At 39.6% G+C, this 20,436-nt stretch overlaps 1 protein-coding gene across 2 annotated transcripts in view; it reads right to left on the bottom strand.

The window, feature by feature from the left end:
• Nucleotides 1–440: 440 nt before the first annotated feature.
• Nucleotides 441–20,436, bottom strand: part of MACROD2 (mono-ADP ribosylhydrolase 2) — a 1,131,713-nt gene continuing 1,111,717 nt past the window's right edge. For both annotated transcript variants that reach the window (XM_081941614.1, XM_081941613.1), the window contains exons 16-18: nt 16,853–16,939; nt 7,583–7,651; nt 441–1,082 (exon numbers count right to left, since the gene is read on the bottom strand). In XM_081941614.1, the coding sequence (XP_081797740.1) occupies nt 7,590–7,651; nt 16,853–16,939 (149 nt within the window). In that variant the 3' untranslated portion in view covers nt 441–1,082; nt 7,583–7,589. The remainder of the gene's footprint in view (nt 1,083–7,582; nt 7,652–16,852; nt 16,940–20,436) is intronic.

Here is a 20,436-nt window from a genome sequence, read left to right on the forward strand (position 1 = left end):
TTAGACATACTCCATATCTTGGGGTGCTTACAAGCAGGAAAAAGAAATCCATGTCCTGGCTTTTTTTTGGGGGGGGGGGCAAAGAAAGTTATTTTCCTGAACATGGATGATCCTTTCTTCGATACTGTGACTCTTATTCATTGAGAGATGTATTTTCCATAACACATGTTTACATTCTGTCTGTGGACAACTTAGTTATTCTCCTGGGTCTGAGTTAAAACAATCTGAGGGCTAATTCAAATGTCATTAGCTCTGATCTGAAGATGGCTGAATAGCACTTTGTGTGAGGGCAACTTTGTGCAGGAGTTATAATCTATATTTAGTTTGATTATGCACAATCCTCATTTGGAAGTGCCTTTCAGCCTAGTTTGCATAGAAAATCTCTGCATGGGGTATCAGCCATGTGACTGGAATTGTTTTTGCCAGTCCCCGATGGAGAGGTTGTAATTTTGACATTAGTAACCCTCAAAACTTTATTCACAGTAACATGTCTATTCACCCTTAATTCTTGCAGTTATACTAGCTTTAGGAAAAGTCGACCAAGCTGAAATGTTTATGTGCTAGTATTGGCAAATTGACTTTACCCACAGATCAAAGGATACTGGTACTGCCAGCATCTTAACTTAATGGGAGTAATGACAGATATAAGTGCTTTGTGATCACTCCAAAGAAATCCTCAGACTCTTGAAGGACAATGCTTAAAACATCCTTTGCCTATGTTGCCTTGAAGAGGAATTGCAACTGAGAGACAGTACTTAGAAGCTAACAATATATACGCAAAAGAATGGGGCCTTAGGATTTCAAAAGGAGAGGCAGAATAGATAGGAATGAGGCAAAGAAATCTAAACCAAGACTCTGCAACCCATAGTAGAGAAGCATCATGTCATCTACCAAACCAACTGAACAGGAGAAGAGAAACAAATATAAAAAATCAGTCAAATCCCTTAATTTCCCTGCCCCCCTCCCCCCCTATTTTGCACTCCATGGTGTGCTGCTGTCTGTTAGTCAGAATGTCATCACATAATGCACTAGTGACTGCAGATCTTCGGTCACTTCCTGCTTCCTTCTGTCGTCGTGGTCTTCTGGAGAGAGAAAGAAAAAAGGAGCTGATGGTGTAAACATTATCCAGAACATTTTTCACTGCAGAGGGAATAACCAAGGCATCTCGATTGTATTCGCCTTGTTTCTGGGTTTTCTAGTAGGAGATGACCATGCTGAGCCTAAAGGGAGGGGTCAAATGCGTCATATATCATGAGTCCCTGCGTGCCTGCAAGAGATCTAAGTCCAGCCCACCTTGAATGCCTTCTTAATTCCCACTCATTTCCCTTGACTGTTAGTAGCTCAGATTTTTGTAGAGAGCTTAATCTTACAATAAATCTTTAAATTCGAACTATCCAAATGTCCTGATTTCCCCAGCACTTAACATTTTCTGATATTTCCATTTTTAGGGAACATGTGCAGAAAATGCTGTGGGTTGTTGTTGTTGTTGTTGTTGTTGTTGTTGTTGTTATTATTATTATTATTATTATTATTATTATTATTATTATTATTATTATTATTATTATTATCTATTGGATTCTGTGCATTCTGCTTCAACAACATTCGTTAATTTGGTGAATTTTAAGACTTGGGAAATTGAGCATGAATGCTTTGTCATAGGTTCTCCAATTTTAAAGTGGACATGTCTGTATGTACATAATAAAAATATTCATGAAAAACAAAACCAGAGGCCAAATCTTTGAAAAATTATCAGTGAAAACATGCTCCCAAGTGTCAGGTGAACTGCATATCAAAGCAAAGGTAGGGAAGCATTTCAGATTTGGACATTTCTACAAGTAATCAGGAGGAGATATTAGCAAGTGATATGTCTGTAAAATAATATGTTATATGCTTATATTCCTTAAAGGTAATAACAATAGCAATAGCACTTAGACTCATATACCAGCCCTCTAAGCGGTTTACAGAGTCAGCCTATTGCCCCCAACAATCTGGCTCCTTATTTTACCCACCTTGGAAGAATGGGAGACTGAGTCAACTTTAATATGTTTGTTTATTGTAAAAATATATATAAATGATTAATAACTATGGCCAACTATCAATTGAATATGGATTTATTCTTCAGAATGTAATTATTTAACTAATGAGCTTGGAATCATGTAAGAAGACCTACTTCATCTTTCAATCATTTGCTTTCATAAAGATTGTCTGACTTGCATAACAGAAAACCATGTTCTACATCTGGAACATATGCTACTTTCCTCAGCTTTTCTATGAAGAAAGGGAGCCAGATCAAATAGCTCATATTAAAATGAAAGAAAAAGAAAGGAAGGAAGGAAGGAAGGAAGGAAGGAAGGAGGGAGGGAGGGAGGGAGGGAGGGAGGGAGGAAGGAAGGGCTTTCCTACCCTTTCTGATGAATGCCAGCTAAGTAGATGGAACAGTGGGACATCAGTTCAAAACTGTGAGTAATTAATTGCAATCAGGATTGCAATTAATTCATAAATATAGATATTTATGGATGTAGGTGTTCATCTTACCATAAGACAAGAATGGTACGGTGGCAAAGCTCAGGTAGCTAACTTAGCATTTAAAAAAAAACACCTTATTTGATATCTAAAGTTTAAACCACCAGGATTATCATGCAATATTGAGATGCATTCTGAGGAATATTGCGGCAGAAGCCACAGTCTTTCTTCCCCTAATCACAGAGGAATTAAAATTTAATTCATACATCTAAAGTAATATTTACCAGCTTTTAATAATCTAAGAAAAAAAATGATTGTGTACTGTGTCTTACAACTGATGTAACTATTTTTTTATGGTAGAAAGTCTTTTAGTGCCTTTGCCCAGAGTAGCAGGTACACTACTCTTTTGATACATCTGAAAGTTTCTAGCAGCCAAAAGTTTAAATGTTTAAGGTTGGGAGGGAGCTAAGGAGGGAGAAATCTGCTAAGCATCACATAATAATATATAAATGTTAATTAGAGGAGGGTTTTTAAATGGCTGATCCAATTAGTGTCTGCTTAAAGTTCCCTGAATGCAGAGAAAAGCTTTTTGATCAAGCGATAACATCAGATTCTGTGAAAGGTCTCGGAATGAAAGAGATTCTTTGTTCTGACACTTTCCCATCTTTTTGGGTGCTCCTCCTCCTCCTCCTCCCAATCAGATCTGCTGTCATACCTGAAAGCAAGAAGAAGTCCTTCATCTCCGTCTCTTCCCCCACCTCCCCTTTCTTTCCCATGTCATTATCTTTCTTTATATAACTGGTAAGCAATTACACTGCTTCATATCCTGCTATCTACGTTTCTTCTCCCACTGCATTGGTTGAATCTCGGTAATTATCCATATTACCTCTGTATTTCCCCACGGTCTTGTTTTATGTAAATTTACCAAGAGTCGCATCCAGTCGCTTCCGCTGTGCCAGCAGAAGATGCCTACTGGGGGATGAGGGCATGGATGTGTTTGTTCTTGGTTTACGGTTGTAGAGCAAAGTTCCACGTAATATTCAGTGCAGAGAAACATAAGGATAAAATTCTGCCACCTAAAACATGAATAGCTAAGAACCTTCTAACACAAGAGTGATCCTTGGAATCTTGTTTAAATCAGGGGTGAAATGCTACCAGTTTGGACCGGTTCGCCCAAACTGGTAGTAAAAAAATCTACTTGTTCAGGCGAACTGGCAGTTCTAACTCTCATCTGTGCAACAATCAGCTGTGTTGTGGGATTTTTATTCACTAGAAAGCAGGAAATCCTTTGCAGACTCAGAAAAGACTTCTTAATCCTCCTTTTTCAGTGTTGCATAGTAGCGATTGTGGTACACATGCGTGCATGGTGCACATGCAAAGTGCACGCCCAGCAGTGGTGGGATACAACCGGTATGTCCTGGTACGCACGTACTGGTGCCTGCTGGGAGCACCAGGTACTGTTCTGGTACGGTGCTCTGGAGGGCGCACCCACCCTCCTGTGCTCCTTACCTGTATTTGAGCTGTTTGGGGCTTCCGTGCAACGCACGGAGTGTACGGTGCCTGTGCAATGCTCCACTGAGCAGCTGGAGTGTCGCAGAGGCGTTGCGGGCGGTAAGTACGGCGTTCATGTGGTGGACGCCCAGCCCCGTTGCACTGTACCGGTTGCACCGGGGTCTGGAACCCACCACTGATGCGCAGCAAACCAGTAGAAAAGCGAACCGGTAGCAGACTTCAGAGCATTTCACCCTTGGTTTAAACCCAGAGTTTTTCACAGACATTATGGCTGAGCAACACTGGGCAAGTTCCACGCAACTGCAGCTACCCTGCCAGTAGAAGATGCTTATTCTGGTATACTTTAACTTCTTTCCTTCTGCAGTCCTGTATAGCCCTTCAATCTGCACCAAAGCATCATATAGATAGATTGATACTCAGCAGTAGCATACATGGACAATTTTTAAAGACATTTTGAGGAAAGGCTGCATCCAAACATTGCTTTTTCTCCCCATTTGGTTTGTGTAGACATTTGACCATTGATGAATCTGACCCACCATATTATAGTTTGTTATCTACCATCTCCCTTTCTCTTTCATCTATCATTTATCATTGCACATACATACAGATTCTTAAATTAGCTTTCCTTTAAAAAAAATCTACACACGGTTGATAACATAACATAAAATATGGATGCCACTATAATCATAACCAGACATTATATTAAGTCTTAAGACTGCAGGTTTCTATAAAGGCACCTGAAAGTAAATCAGTAATTGAGTGAAGCTTCCACTCCTATAGATAAGGATTGGTATGTAAGGCAATTTTCTCTTGCTATTTGGCAGTAAGGAATCAGTTTTCATTATAATCTCTGTCAGTTTTGAGTACAGTGATATTTCAAACCCTAAATATATCCTCCCCTTCATAATATATACTTGAGATAGTGAGGGACAGGAGCAGAGTAAAGATGAAATTTACTCTTTCATCTTTAGAAGCCCCAGATGAAGGCTTTCATCTTCAGCAACTCAGAGTTTCAGGCCTTCCTTCTCAGAGCACCTTGCAAAAACCCAACTAGGTTAGTTAGGACCAACAAGTTATTACTGGTGGCACTATTTTATTTCGTATAGAATAGAATAACAGAGTTGGAAGGGACCTTGGAGGTCTTCCAGTCAAACCCCCTGCTTAGGCAGGAAACTCTACACCACTTCTGACAAATGGTTATCCAACATCTTCTTAAAAACTTCCAGGGTTGGAGCATTCACAACTTCTGGAGGCAAATTGTTCCACTGATTAATTGTTTGACTGTCAAGAAATTTCTCCTCAGTTCTAAGTTGCTTCTCTCCTTGATTAGTTTCCACCCATTGCTTCTTGTTCTACCCTCAGGTGCCTTGGAGAATAGTTTGACTCTCTCTTCTTTGTGGCAACCCCTGAGATATTGGAACACTGCTAACATGTCTCCCCTAGTCCTTCTTTCTATTAAACTAGACATTCCCAGTTCCTGCAACCATTCTTCATATGTTTTAGCCTCCAGTTCCCTAATCATCTTTGTTGCTCTTCTCTGCACTCCTTCTAGAGTCTCCACATCTTTTTTACATCGTGGCAACCAAAACTTAAGGCAGTAATTCCAAGTGTGGTATATGCATTACTTCAGCCCAAACCACCAAAGAAGAAAGATAGCGTTTCCATTCAGATAAAAACAATTTATAGAAACCAATTATATTTTTCTCACCAGTGGAGGTAATAAACTTTGAAACTATGTCTAAAATGTCAAGCACGTGGCAGCTTAATTTTTTTAGTAGTGCTGGAGTAAGGAGGGAGGGAAGGAGAGAGCGAGCAAGAGAGCATGAATTAGACTGTGACACAGAAGAGAAGAATTTCAAATGCAGCATTTTAATTTGGTGTGTCCTTTTTTTCCTTGACAACTTTTTAAATGGAGGCTGTTGCAGCTCGTATTTCTCTCTCCCATCTGCAGCATTGCAGTATATTGTCAATATGCTGGCAAGGACAAAGAAGTACACACAATAATAAGATATTTTAAAATTTCTGTGACAGAACTGCCACTGTTACAAAGCTTCTATATTTGGTTTGAAGAGACATGAAATCCCATTATAGGTATAAATAGCTCATCTTGGTGGTATATGATACTGGCATCAAGTAATCAGCACTGGAAAAGAAATGAAATGTATTTGGGATTCTGTTTGATCTACCTTGGGTAGGGATTTCAGAATTGGATTTTATAATTAGGATGTGACAGGGAATTGGGTTTTTTCAGGTCTTGGTTTCTGTCTACCAAGGAATCAAGCTGCTTATGTCTATGACCATATCGGTGTGTTCTCTTTCATTTCTCATGTAATCAAACTCTGCAATTGCTTATAAGTTCAGTTTCTATGGAGCAGAATAGTTCAGTAGTTAGAAGTGGCATTTGGCAATGTTCAGCCAAGGGCATGAAATTCTCAGAACATATATCGATCGCTTCTGGAATATAGATTTCAAAGAGCCAGGCCTAATTCCAACCAGTAGAAATGGCTGATTTTCTATAGTTCAATAGTAGAATCAGTGATTGCTAGACATCTCCTGCCCCAACACCTGCTATAGATCCCTATTATAAGGATCAGATACAGAAAATGTAGCACTTATTTGTGCACAGGAAGGGGATGTTCTCTGTTGGCTGTTGACAGAATTGGTAAGACTAAGTCTTCTGCAGTTTGGCTTCCTCTATTCCAGCCTTCCTCATTAACCCCTTGGCAATTGGGCGTGGTTGAAGAAGGAAGCAAGAGGCTCCATGTTCTCATCTGCAGACAATCCTTGACCTCACCAAGTGACTACTGTTTGAAGAAAATACTGTCGGTCCATTTTTTGAAGTTGAGTCATGAAAATAAGCACTCTGGACAATGCGCTTGAGATGGAGAATGGTTTCTCTGACAGCATAATGGACTGTGAAGTTCTCAAAGGTGCCCGCAAAATCAGAACGTTGAGAACAGTAATGTTTATAGTGAAAGTAGGCTTTGATTGTAGGGTGTGTTGATATGTTGATCTGACACGTTTTTGCCTCGAGGGTGGTGTGAAGGGTTCGGGAGCGTTAATCTTTTCTAAATGTGGAATCTTCTGTAGGTGTGGGATTTTCATGAGGGGTCTGGTGTTGAAGATCTGGGGAGGGGAGTGTTGTGAGTTAGGAGGTTTCCTTATCATGATTTCTGGGATCTTGCTTCCTGATTGATTTGCCAGTATCAGCTGGCTGTGCATTGTCAATTTCAATTTTAAAAGGGTTTAAGATATTTTTATAACCTTGCACGTAGGTCAGGAAAGACCTTTGTCTATGGAATATGTGGAACGGGGGCATTTCTAGTGTATTTTTAATCTAGCAAGGGTGTCATAGAGATTTTTTTTTTTTACCTTCCAACACTGTATTTGGGAATTCAAGTCAGATTCATATTTTTAGGCATATTTTGTTTTACATAGAGATTCCATTAGTTTTCCTAGCTATAACATCTTAAAAATATTACATGTGGAACAGCTGTAATAAAATGGCATGGGGTCTCCAGCTTGAGCAAGACTCTTCCAACTCTATTATTCTGTATTCTATAAAAAACTATAGCATATAATGGAAAGGAAAGATGAATTAACTTACCCTGAGGTTAATTTTCTGTCTGTGATTGTGTAGGCTCTTCTAGGTTTTCAACTTGACTATTCATTTCAACTGAAAACAAAACAGTAAGGTTATTTTTCCGCATTCTTTTTCAGGTCAGCATTCTTTCTGAAATTCAATAATCAAGTTGCTGAATTATTACATTAACTGCATTAGATTTCCAAATCACACTAAAGAAAAAATTAATTTGACTGGCTCATTTTAAAAGAAATATTGAAATCATTAATATGAATTTGGGAGTCTTTGGACCTGATTTGAAATTTTAGTGTCATTTTAACATTAGCATTGTATGTAGTAAGTAGCATTGCAATTTTTTATTATGGTATATGCCCTTATAAGATTGAAAACATCTGACAGTTCCTCATCCAAGATCACAGCATGATTACCTGAGAATTACCATATATGAATTATGGTTGGTCACACTCAGCCAGATATCTAGACTGGATTTGGCTTTTTTATCCACCTATAAAAGTCCTGGGATAGGCACATATATTATTGTTTGATTGTGTTGAAGTATCTTCTCATGATGTGACCTGTTCCAAATAAAGTTGCCTTTTGAAAGTGGCTGATGGTGACTTTATTAGTGTCAATTGAGTTCAGGTTGTGCTCCAGTTGTTTTGGGATTGTACCTAAGGCACTTTTCACTATTGCTGCAATCTCTGATTTCTTTTGCACAATCTTTGTGTTTCTATTTTTCAAATCTTTCTATTTTGTGATTTTCTCCAGTTCTTTCTCTTTCTCTGGAGACATTAAACTTTCTCCAGTTTAATTATTCTCACAACAGCAGAAAACCACAATTACTAGTTCTTTAGCTGGTATTGATCTTCATACACTTTGGGTTCTTTCCCAAAGTGTATGAGGTACACTTGGGAAGTATTCTTTCCAAAGAAGCTAGGATGTTGTAATGTATCGGCAAAGTATATGTGTGCATAAAAGCAGTGTGGCCTTTTGCAATTGAGAGATGGACATTTTTGTTAATCCACAGAGTTTCTATTGCTGTTCAAGATTTTCTGGTATGGCATCCAGTGTGCCAATAACCATTGAGAGCATCAAAGCTATGACATAATGTTTTGATTTTCAGATTTTGATACTTTGTGATTATTATAATCTGTTCACAACAGTGTGAAATCACAGCTGCAAGTTTTTTTAGCTGGTGTTAGCCTTTATATGCATCGAGTGAGTTCTTTATTATTCTGGTTCACTGCAGAGTCAGCCAGATGTTTAGACTAGATTTGGCATTTTTATCTATTTATTGAGTTCTTTATTGAGTCCTTGCCAAAGGCCTGGGATAGGGAGGTGTTGTTGTTTGATGATGGTAAAGGTATCATTGCAGGATGCAATTTATTTTTATTTTTAATAATAATATAATAATATAATTTCGCATTTTGCTGATCCCACCAGGATTTAGTTGCCCTTCATTATATGTACAGGCAACAAAATAATTAAGGTATAATTTGCTTTATATATTGTGTGTGTATGTGTATGTGTGTGTGTGTGTGTATGTGTATGTGTATATGTATATGTATATATATATATATATGTATGTATGTATGTATGTATGTATGTATGTATGTATATACTGTATGTGTGTGTATATACACTCTCTCTCTCTCTCTCTCTCTCTCTCTCTCTCTCTCTCTCTGTGTGTGTGTGTGTGTGTGTGTGTATGTATGTATGTATGTATTTGTGTTACAACCCCTGGTATGCCCAAATATGGGAGGGAGCTCACTACTCCCCCTTTCTGTCCTTCGGCTCATTACAGAAGACCATCCAGGCAGAATGTATATATATATATATATATATATATATATATATGCTGGGTTTTTTGTATTTGGGTCTTTTCCCGTGTAAGATTGAGATTGTCTTGGCAACGTTTCAGTGAGATCTCACTCGCCATCTTCAGGCTGTTGTCTTTGCCTTAAAATGCGAACAGAGCTGCCGTCTTTCTGTAAATCTTGGTGGGAGGGGATGGGGTGCTGGCTTTGTTTCAGTAAGTGGAATGATTGGTTGTGTGGTTGTATCATGATTGGTAGATTGGTGCTGACTGGTGCTGGCTGTGTGTGCATTGTTGTTTTGTATTGTAACGGCCTGGGTGGTGGGTGGTGTTCGTTTGTTGACTAGGGCTGGTTTCCAGATGTTTGGTAGGCGGGAGGTATCATCACGTTTATTCATGTTGTGGGAGTGTTTCTCTATTTCGATGGCTTCCATAATTATTCTCTTGTTGAAGTGTTGTGTTTTGGAGATTAACCTGGCTCCTTCAAAATTGATTTCATGTCCTGTAGCTTTAAGGTGCTGGAAAAGGGAGGGAGTTTTTTCTTTTTTTCTTACTGTGTTCTTGTGTTCTGCGATGTGTGTATTTATTCTCCTGTTTGTTTGTCCTACATATGTTGCCAGGCAGATTTTGCATCGTATTTCGTAGACTCCTTGGTTTTCTAGCTGGATTTTGTCTTTGGGGTTTCTTAAGATCTTGGCTATTTTTTGGTCAGTGGTGAAGGCTGTCTTGATATTGTGCTTGTGGAGAATTTTGCTGATTTTATCTGTGGTGCCTTTGATGTAAGGGAGGTGGGTGATGCCATTGTCCTGTTCTGTGTCTTGGTCAGCACCAATCTACCAATCATGATACAACCACACAACTAATCATTCCACTTACTGAAACAAAGCCAGCACCCCATCCCCTCCCACCAAGATTTACAGAAAGACGGCAGCTCTGTTCGCATTTTAAGCCAAAGACAACAGCCTGAAGATGGCGAGTGAGATCTCGCTGAAACGTTGCCAAGACAATCTCAATCTTACATGGGAAAAGACCCGAATACAACAAAACCAGCATACTTACACCCGTGAAAATCTACGAAAACACGTATATGTATATGTGTATGTATATGTGTATGTATATGTATATATATATGTATATGTGTGTGTGTATGTATATAATTTGCAGAACTGCTATTGAACACTTTATGATTGATACCACTGATATAGAACTTTATTCAGAGTTGAATTCTATAAGATATCATAGCAAACTTTTCACTGTACCAACCGCAAAGTGAAACGTCTGTGCTGCTAAAATATGCAGAATTGTTTACCCAGAGAACCAGCACCTGGCTGTGAATATGTGTGAAATCTAGCAGCAACTCTAGTATCTTAATCAGGAGCATGTTTTCATGGTCGACATTCGTGCAGTCTTCAACAGTATCAAACTCCGGTTAAGACAACAAACCAATTAGTTGCCCATTTGCACCATAAAAAGTAAAGTGCAGATGGGCATTAAAGACAGCTAAAGATATCAAAGATATCACTATAGCAATTAAGGCCCTGCAGGCAGTCATTATTTCAGTCAGGAACCATTTACTCCTGGCCCTGGAAGTGGACTAACCTGCAGGTGACAAATCATTCTTTTCAAGGATGCCAACTATAGAACTTTAGAGACCTAAAGGCCAAAATTCAGTATTTCAGTCAAGCTACTGATTAAATGAGATGTGCTTATAAGGGCAATTACTTTCCACTCTAATACCGAGCAGGCAAAAAGCAGTGATATTCAGAATGTACCCACATCTTATCCTTTTGAATGAGTATTTCAGGGTAATTTTAATTATAATAGAAAAAATATATAATTCTATACATTCTCACTCCTCATAATACATATTATTACAATTTTATAAATGCAATAAATGGTGGTTATCATGATGCAATTATTTGTCATTAGAAATAGCCATAGAGTACTGTGAAGCAAAAGATGAGCTTTCTAGATGATTATGTAATGGACAATATCTGGTCTCTGAGATCTTAATACTACTGAATATATTTTCTTTTGAATTGTTTCTGTAGGGCTGAATGGAATTCTGTATAAAGTCTGAATTATAACAACTTATTTCTATTATACTTCTATGGTTATTCTGTGGGAAAAAACTCTTTTTGCACATCCATAGCTGATGCTTGGCATTTCCCTGGAAGGCTCTTGACTGGAAGTTTTGAAATTGCCTGAATAAATTCACACCTGAACAGAAGATTTGAAAAATAAGAGACAATGGGGAAAAATTAATATGCTTGTCATATGCTATGAAGCAAATCTGCTTCTGACTCACTGTTGTCATACCAATATACTAGCAAATATTCTGTTGAATTGCTTGTGAATTATTCATCTATGTTTTATTTCCACACTTGCTAGATTAAACCACTTACTGCAGTAGCACAGACATTTTCAAACTTAAATGAAACTGCTCTTTCTATAGATATGCAGAGAAATAATTCTGTCTCAAAACTGATCCCTGCATCTCAGATCAAACATTTTACTTGCTGTATTATTATCTTCCTACTTATGGGATTAAATCAATACATGCTTAGTTAGGAAAAAAAATAGCTGCAGATGATGATAATCTATCCTTGATGTTAAATTTGATTGAACACGTTAGTTCATTCATTATTTGTGAGCAGTGTGGCAGCCTAGAGCTGAAAATGTTTGCTTCCCATCTGGAAGGTTGAGAGTTCAATCCTAGAGAGGCAGATTTTTCTCTCTCAGGGTGCAAGGAGAAAATATCTGCTGTGAACTCCACATAGGCATCTGGAAGGGAATCTGGCCAATAAATGCTCAGCTCCATTCAGTCACTCCTATTCTAGAGTAAAGGATTGTAAAAAGAAAAAGAAGTTCATTCTTTACTTGTATGATCCAAAAAAAATGGAAGTCTTTCCCCCATCAATGATAAAACCAAACTTCACAGGAAATCAAATAGGTTCACAACTTGTGCTATGCTGTGACATCTCCCTCCCCCAATGAATTAATTTATATTATACTTCCTAATAATGATATTGATGATGAGAGAATGTTGTATGGTGGCTACTCAAAATGGTAAGCTTGGCATTGCAGTCTTTCATCTGTTCAGATGAGACATCACTCATCTAAGACTCAAAATATGTGATTTGACTTCTCCAAGACTTGGGACTCTGCAGATGATGTGCCCCCTACCTACTTATCTTTCAATTCTGCTGGCCATTCAGAGTTGAAGGTGCTGATTTTGCCTCTAGGCTACATTTCATACAACGCACTAGGCCCCTCTTTTTGGTGGTATGTTTAGGGCTCAATGTAGTGCGCACAGCCTTGTGTTAATTTCCCACGCTGAATAAAATGTCCAGGGTGAATGACAAACGATCTGTGCTCCTCCTGCTATGCACAACACAAAACTCTTCTGTTCTCTTGGGGCAGGCAATTATTTGAACCAACTGAGAGGTGGTGGATAGAAAGGGAAGTGACATTATTGCTGGGAATAGAGGAAACTGGTTATTATTTGATTCCTTTTATGTACTCAGGTTGCAATGCAAATTCAAACATACAAAGTTTGGGTCATGACATCATGACAGACAATTCCTTATCTTGATGTCATCATGCTTAGAAACAGATGCCTATGGTAGAAAGTGAGGCAAATGTATTAGCCATTATCAGTGAAGTTCATAATCTAAAAGAAATGGGTATTGATGATACCGGACTGCTTGGTTAAGAATCCTTTCATTATCTGATAAATGTCTGTCACAATTCATTGTTTGCATTGTTTGCGTAAGGGAATCTATAATGAAGCATTGTTATATGGATTTTAAAAAAATACACATCCAAAGACATAACTAAAAAAGCGAATAATAGGAGGCATAGATTGAAGCTTGCGAGTGATTTATTCAAATTCTTTAGTCAGAAATAGCAACAGTCCAGCACTTTCAAACGAAAGGGTTAGGGTTAGGCAGTGGTGGGATTTCAAATGTTTTCCTACCGGTTCTATGAGAGAACGCTTGAGCACGCAGCACTCAAAGACAACCCTTGGTGTCAGCACTGGTGAGCTGAGGTGTTTTTTAGCTCAGCTGAGGCGCGGCAATCCACTCAGCTGCATGAATCAGCTAAGCTAAAAAACAATGGACTGTCCACTTCCGGGACTGAATGGCGATGGACGTGTAGTCCGCCGATCACTCCCTTGGCGGGCTCCGAAAGGAGCACAGGAGGCTCAAGCGAAGGGTCTCCTGCTGAAAGGCGGCTTGTTGGAACCCCCCACAGTGGTGGGGGTGTTTTTCCCAGCTTCGCCTACGCACCAGGAAGCAGTGGGGGGGGGGAGTGACGTCGCCTCTTTGCCGGACGGCCCTGGGAGGTTTAAACAATTAGAACAAAGCAAATGAAGAGCGGTCAGCCGAGGGGTCTCCCCAAGTCTTTTACTATTTTTATACTTCTGACGGTTTTGCAGTTTTCCTCCTTTGCTTGTTTCAACCTCTGGAGGAGCTTAGATTGGAGGGGGGGAATTCCACCCCCCTCGGAAAAGCGGCGCTTGAAAAATCCCTCCCCTTCATGGGGGAGAGAGAGAAAGTTTAAAAACTACTTTCACTTCCCTTAAATAATGGGGGAAAAAGATCTTTTTCTTTAGCTACAATTGCAAGATGGCTGAACTGATTCTTTTTTAAACTACTTATGGAAATTTTGACTTTGTTGTTTTCCTGATCACCTATACTGGCTGACCCAAGATGACCAACTTCCTCCTTCTTCTTTGTCTTTATGAATGAGACTCCTCCCTTGGAAAACTTTATGGCTTTCAACTAACTTCCACCCCAGAGACCTCCAAGAGCCTCTTCAAATACGTTACTCCCCCAGACTTGGAATATTTTGACCCACCTATTTGTTTTAACTTCTCTGCTAGAGGACTTGTTCTCCTTTGGACCTGCTTGTTTGGTGATCCCTGCCGGCTGTGCTCTCCCACAGACACCATTTCTTTGTACAGAATAACAATTAATTCTGAGCCTCATGATGGGTCCTAAGAAATTGCCACCTGGAAAGGCCTCGTTGGCCCCAACATCTTCAACGTCCAGCCCTGCACACCAGTCACAAATGGGATCTTTCCTACAACTCAAAGCCTCTGAAGAGAGTGCAAAAGACCTGTCTACTCAGCAGATGCTTCAAAACATCTTAAAGGGACAGGACGAAATTAAAAAAAACAATTGCAGGACTTAAAGGAAGAGCTCAGAGAGACGAACCAGCAAACCACACGGAATGAACAGAGGATTGGTGTGCTGGAGGAGGGGGCGGTTGGGATTAGAGATGAGATGAAGACAATCCAGAGGGGGAATACAGAATTTGGGAATCAGATGTTAAAAATGGAATTTGAAAGGATGTCTTTTTTTCTTAGGTTCCAAAATTTGCCAGAAGCTGAGAATGAAGATCTCAAGGAGATTATGACCACAATACTAGCAGAGTATATTAATAGAGAGAAACAACAGCTTTGGTGGGACATTGACCTGATTTATAGGGTTAATTTGGCCTATGCAAGAACACATAACGTTCCAAGGGAAGTTCATATTAAATTTCTTAGAAAAACTACAAGGGATGAGGTTCTAGGAGCTCAAAGGGGAGGACCACTAAAATATAAAGATAAAGAGATAACCATTCTTAAACAGATCCCCCCAAAAGTAAGAGATAATAGAAGGAAATATTCCTTCTTAGCAAAAAAAATTATATAATAATGGGGTCTGGTTCCGATGGCTATTTCCAGAAGGCATGCTAATTTTTTGGGAGGGCAGCAGAATTAGAATTCACACACCAGCGGAAGCAGAGGCTTTCGCTAAAAAACACAGTGCTCTTTTAAGTGAAATGGGGGATGTCACACAAGAAACAAGGGAGGGAGGGGCTGAGGTTCAGCTGGTGGATGGGAGAGAGGATGCAACAGCTAGAAGACTCAGATCACAAAAGGGATTTGGAACACTATTGCAATTGTTGCTACAATGTATTTTTATGGAAGTGATACAAAACAAATGATTGAAACATACTGATTATTTTGTGTCAAATTTTAAACTGCTAATAGGTAAATGCTGATATTTTTCTATCATTGTTTGTAAGTTGCAAGACCTGCACGATGTAGCTGTCAAAATGTTTTATACCCTATAATCCTTTTTCCCTGAAAACTTTAAAAAGAAACAATAAAAATTTGGGAAAAAAAACAAAAACAAAACAAAACAATGGACTATAAGATAGGAAATGATGGGGGTGGGGCCACCTAGAGGTGGTATTTTCCAGTTCTCCGAACTACTCAAAATTTCTGCTACCGGTTCTTGTGAACCGGTCCGAACCAGCTGAATACCACTTCTGGGGTTAGGGTTAGAAATGTTGGTATGCACAGGATAAAAAAAGAGAAGGCAGCATAGCAAATCCATGCCAACCTTTTCACAGCTCTGTATGTAGCTCTGGAATTATTGTGCATGTTTACTAGAATTTAATATGTACTTATATTGTTGTTTGTTCAGTCGCTGAGTCATATCCAATTCTTTGCAACTCCATGGATCACAGCATGCCAGGTCCCACTATATCCACTACCTGCCAGAGTCATAGCCCTATTGTAATCATATGTTGTTCAATAAATCACAGGATAACCTTATAAACCACATTATGATTGAATTAACCATTGTAGCATGCAATCCATGATTATACCTTAGCATCATTTGTGAACCAAGAGAGTATGCCTATGTTTAACTAATTTAGCCTTTCCATCCTGTAGACCCTGAAATACATTATCAGATTATGAACATGGTAAGGAAACAGTATTCTTTCTCATTTTCTACTTCTTTGGTTCATGATCCCATCTATTTCTTCTCAAAAAGCCATTTAGCCCTTTATAAAATCCAAAATAGGCAGTTTCACAAAAATGGATGCACGCTGCCTGAAGGTGTCTAGCTGCACATCATAATGAACCTTAGTGCCTACACCTCTGTTGTACAGCAAGGCAAACTTAAACAATAAGCCCCAAATGTTGGAATGAATTAATGAAATCTCACTGGGTTTTGTCTGCAGATTTAACACTGACATATAAAGGTGACTAAAGGGAAGGTTGACGTTCTCTACATTCAGTTGGTGCTAATTTTTTTTAATTCCATCACCTTGACTAGCGATGGACTTGTTCACAGAGTGGGACGGGGAGGCAAGAGAGAACAAAGGCATGAAATGAACTGCTTTTGTGTGCATTTGTTTTACAGTTGAGTTCCCTGTGGCAGTGGAATTTTTGGCTTAGGCAAATTAGTGTCAGTCCCATGCTTGAGTGCTCAGGCCTGAATCCCATTGAAAGTTCAATTGCATAAGTGAGGGCAGTAGAGCATTTCTTGTGCTTCACAGCTGGGAAGGCTGGTGGCTTGCATAAATCCACACTTTTTGCGGAGTGCCTTTGAACGAAGTGAGACCATACTCTAAGAAAAGGAGGTGTATGCTGCCTGCACCCTTTTTTCAAAAGGTCTTGGGAAGCTTACCATCAATACTTGAAATGTTTTCTGTATCGCATTGCCCTTCAGGCTGCACGGAATCGATCACCTGCTTTCCTTTCTCTTCTTCTGCACCTTCAGAAAAGACAATAGAGGAGAATAACAGATGAACATGGGTAATGTCTGGTTAATGGTCCATTTGGTTTCATTGTTATTTTCCATCAGCTCTCTGAATGCTAGGAGAGCATTGGCTATTCAGGAAAAGATGAGACCGACTCCCCAAAAGGATTGTGAAGGAGGCCAGATTTCAAAAGAAATTTCTTCAAAAGTCTTTTGCAGGGGGCAGGATTGAGACTTTCATCAGAGCCTGGATTTTGGTTGGTATTGCCAGATTTTCTTTTCCAAGTGTCCCTGAAAAATCTCCTTATAACCACTACTATTATCAACACAATCATCATGACCACCACGAGAACTGTCCAATTGCAAAATACAGTGTTATTTGGAAGAGCTTATATCTTGTGACAATACCGTAAACACCATCAAACAGCAGCTGGCTATCTCAAGTCTTTGAGAAGGACTCGATAAGTGGATAAAAGTGCCAAATCCATTCTGAACAGCCGGCTGACTGTATGACTTATCCCAATAATAAACCCGAAATGAGGACCTAATCAAGTTTTGAAAAGTTTCCACTCTGGAACATTTTAAATACTACCTGTTCAGGGGTGGGTTCCGGCTGGCACTACTTCTGGTTCACTCGTGTGCGCGTTTTCTGCGCATGCGCAGTACAATTAAAATTGATCTGCACATGCACAGAACTGAAAAACAAGATGGTGGCACTGATGGTGCGGACTGGCAAACCGGTTCAGGGGGGTGTCAGGCCTGGGTGACTGCCGGTTCCAGCGACCCAGGTCGTCAAACCACCACTATACCTGTTCCTGAAAAGCCTGCCTCCTTAGCGGCCACGTGCAACCTGGACTTTACATGTAAGAAAAGGTGCTTGTTGACAGGCACTTGGCATTTTGTGATTTCCTGTGCCTCAGGTGGCTCAGGAACTTTGATTGAAACTCCTAACAAAGCTCCAAAATGAGCCATGTAGCCAAAGCCCCCTTCATGCTATTGGCTTCATACCTTGCTCTTTCCCAATGTTATGATTTCAGATTTTTAAGAGACCAATTGGTAGCTGATTTCCATGATGGCTCTTTCCTATTTTATGACAAATGTAAAGCCTGGCATGCCTACCCGATGGCTGAGCTATAGAAGTTAAGCAATTCGTTGCTAAGCAATCATCGGAATTTAGGAAGAGGGAAGCAGTTGCGGTGATTGAACATTTCAAAACATCTGTCTTTAAACACAAATAATACAGTCTTTTCCCACAGGAAAGGCTGCGAAAGTATCGAAAGAGCCCCAGTTCCTCGCATCAAGCAAAGGATAATCATGAGGAAGCAGGAGGAGGAAGTGAAGCTGAGAATGCCCATTCTTAAATAAATCAACCATTAAAAAGGGGCATGCACAAAGATCCATTTTTCCAAGGAGCTCGGAGGGGTAGATTTGACTTTCTCATTCATTCAGCCAAATTTTACCTTCATGAGAACTCCCATGAAAATATCTTGATGGGCTTCAGAGTTCAAAGGGGATTTTAAACTAGGATTAACCCCATTCTAGACTCTACTTTCCACGCTATAAATTTATCACCAAGAAAATTAAGGCAATTTAATCAGCAAACTAAATGGCCACAAATGTCTGAAATAATTGGGGGAAAAAATCTGAATTTACTTTAGAGCCATTCAGGATTCTCCTGTTTTTATAGATCATTGGACTTCCTTGATCTCACCACCTTTTTGTTAGATTACATATAAATGCCACTATTATTAGGCCTTCTTTTTTAGTGAGCTCCTGAAATGACAACTTAGCATGCATATTAAAATTTCAAGACTTCTCTGGAGAAATCTGTAGGGCAGAGAAAATTTTCCTTTGGCATTTGTTAAACGGCAGTAGGCCTACACCTTCTAAAGTGTTTTCTTCATCACACTTGGAGGATAAAACACCCAGTGTGGAAACATTAGCATTTTTTCTAAAGGATCTGTCAAGCCAAGGGCCACTGGGTTCATTTAAAGTCATCCACTGAATTTTTATTGTCTATGTGTTTTAATAAAAGCTACTGGGATAGTTAGATGAGAAGCAGTTAAAAGCTCTCACTAGAATCGAAGGCCTTATATCCTCTTATACATTTTTAAAGGTTTGGGCAAGTATGTTTAGATGTGCTTTAATCTAAATGCAACATTGTTAAAGGAGGAAAAAATAAATAGATTTCAGTGTTGTTTATTACAGAGGTTCTTCTTGATATTTCTCAGGTAGATTTTCGGGATGCATCCTAAATAGACTAGCGTTACCTTGGGGTAAGTAAATTTAATAATGCATTTAATATTAAATAAAATGATAATAATAAATAATGTCATAGCATCCATGCCTTACTACCGCTTTTTCTGAAAGGTTTCCTGGAAGCCAATCAAAACGGCATGACGTGAGAGATGGTGCTCTCCCATTTTGAGAACACGCAACAGCATCAAGACATTTTGATATCCAGTTATGAGATGTCAGGCAGAACAGAAGCTCGCCTGAAATTCAAAAGCGAATTTGTTAGGACGATTACATTCCAGTGCTTTGTTTGTTCACAACAAAGGGATCAGGAAGAGAGTGTCTGGCAGCCATCTGAGGAATAATGCTGCAATTTCCCTCTCCCTAGCATTTCTTGGATCATGTGCTCAAGCAACAAATGGTTCAACAAGCAAAAGCTTTCAAATAAAGGTTTATTATAGCAGGGTAGGCTTCATCTTGTGTGGCAAACAGCAGTTTCAAAGGCTATGACACTTTCAAGAGTGGGGAGAGGGAGTAGAAAGTCTAACTCCTTAGCATCAGAGCTTGTTAATAATACTATAAGAAATACTAATGATCTGATGGTCATTTCAAAAAATCCTTTCTTAGTGAGCACCTAGAAGCCAAGTGGTCATACATGCCAAATTTCAAGTTAGTAGGCTTTACGGTTCTGGATATTTTGTGATGATGCGTGAGGGGTATCTCTCTCTCTCTCTCTCTCTCTCTCTCTCTCTCTCTCTCTCTCTCTCTCTCTCTCTCTCTCTCTCTCTCTCTCCTACCTACCTACCTACCTACCTACCTACCTACCTACCTACCTATTTATTTATCTATCTGTTGTGGCCCAGCAGCAGCCGGCTCAGCTGTTGGTGGACTCTGACAGCAATGACCATTATGGGACTGCTTTGGAGGATGAAAAAGACTCTGGAGGGTGTTCGGAGTCAGAGCAGGGACTAGAGAGGCCTGTTGGCCACCAGGTGGCATCTGAGTCAGGGAGCAGTGAGGAGGAACAGAGGGAGGTTGTCCCTGATATGCGTGTGTGTAGAGCTGAGAAGAAAAGGGAGCAGTTGTGGAGAAGACGTCATAGAAGGAAATAGGGACAGGTGGCTACTGTTGTGGCCCCTCCCAAAGAGTTTATAGGTGGAGCGACAGGAGGGGAATCTTTGCAGGAAACAACAGTCCACTTTACTAGCCGTTGAGAAAGCATTCCATAAGTCTAATCTTGGTTTCTTGAAGATAGCATTCTAGACTCCTAGCCAAAG

This window comes from Natrix helvetica, assembly GCF_964273705.1.
Source record: "Natrix helvetica genome assembly, chromosome: 2".
In the NCBI taxonomy this organism is placed as follows: Eukaryota; Metazoa; Chordata; class Lepidosauria; order Squamata; family Natricidae; genus Natrix; species Natrix helvetica.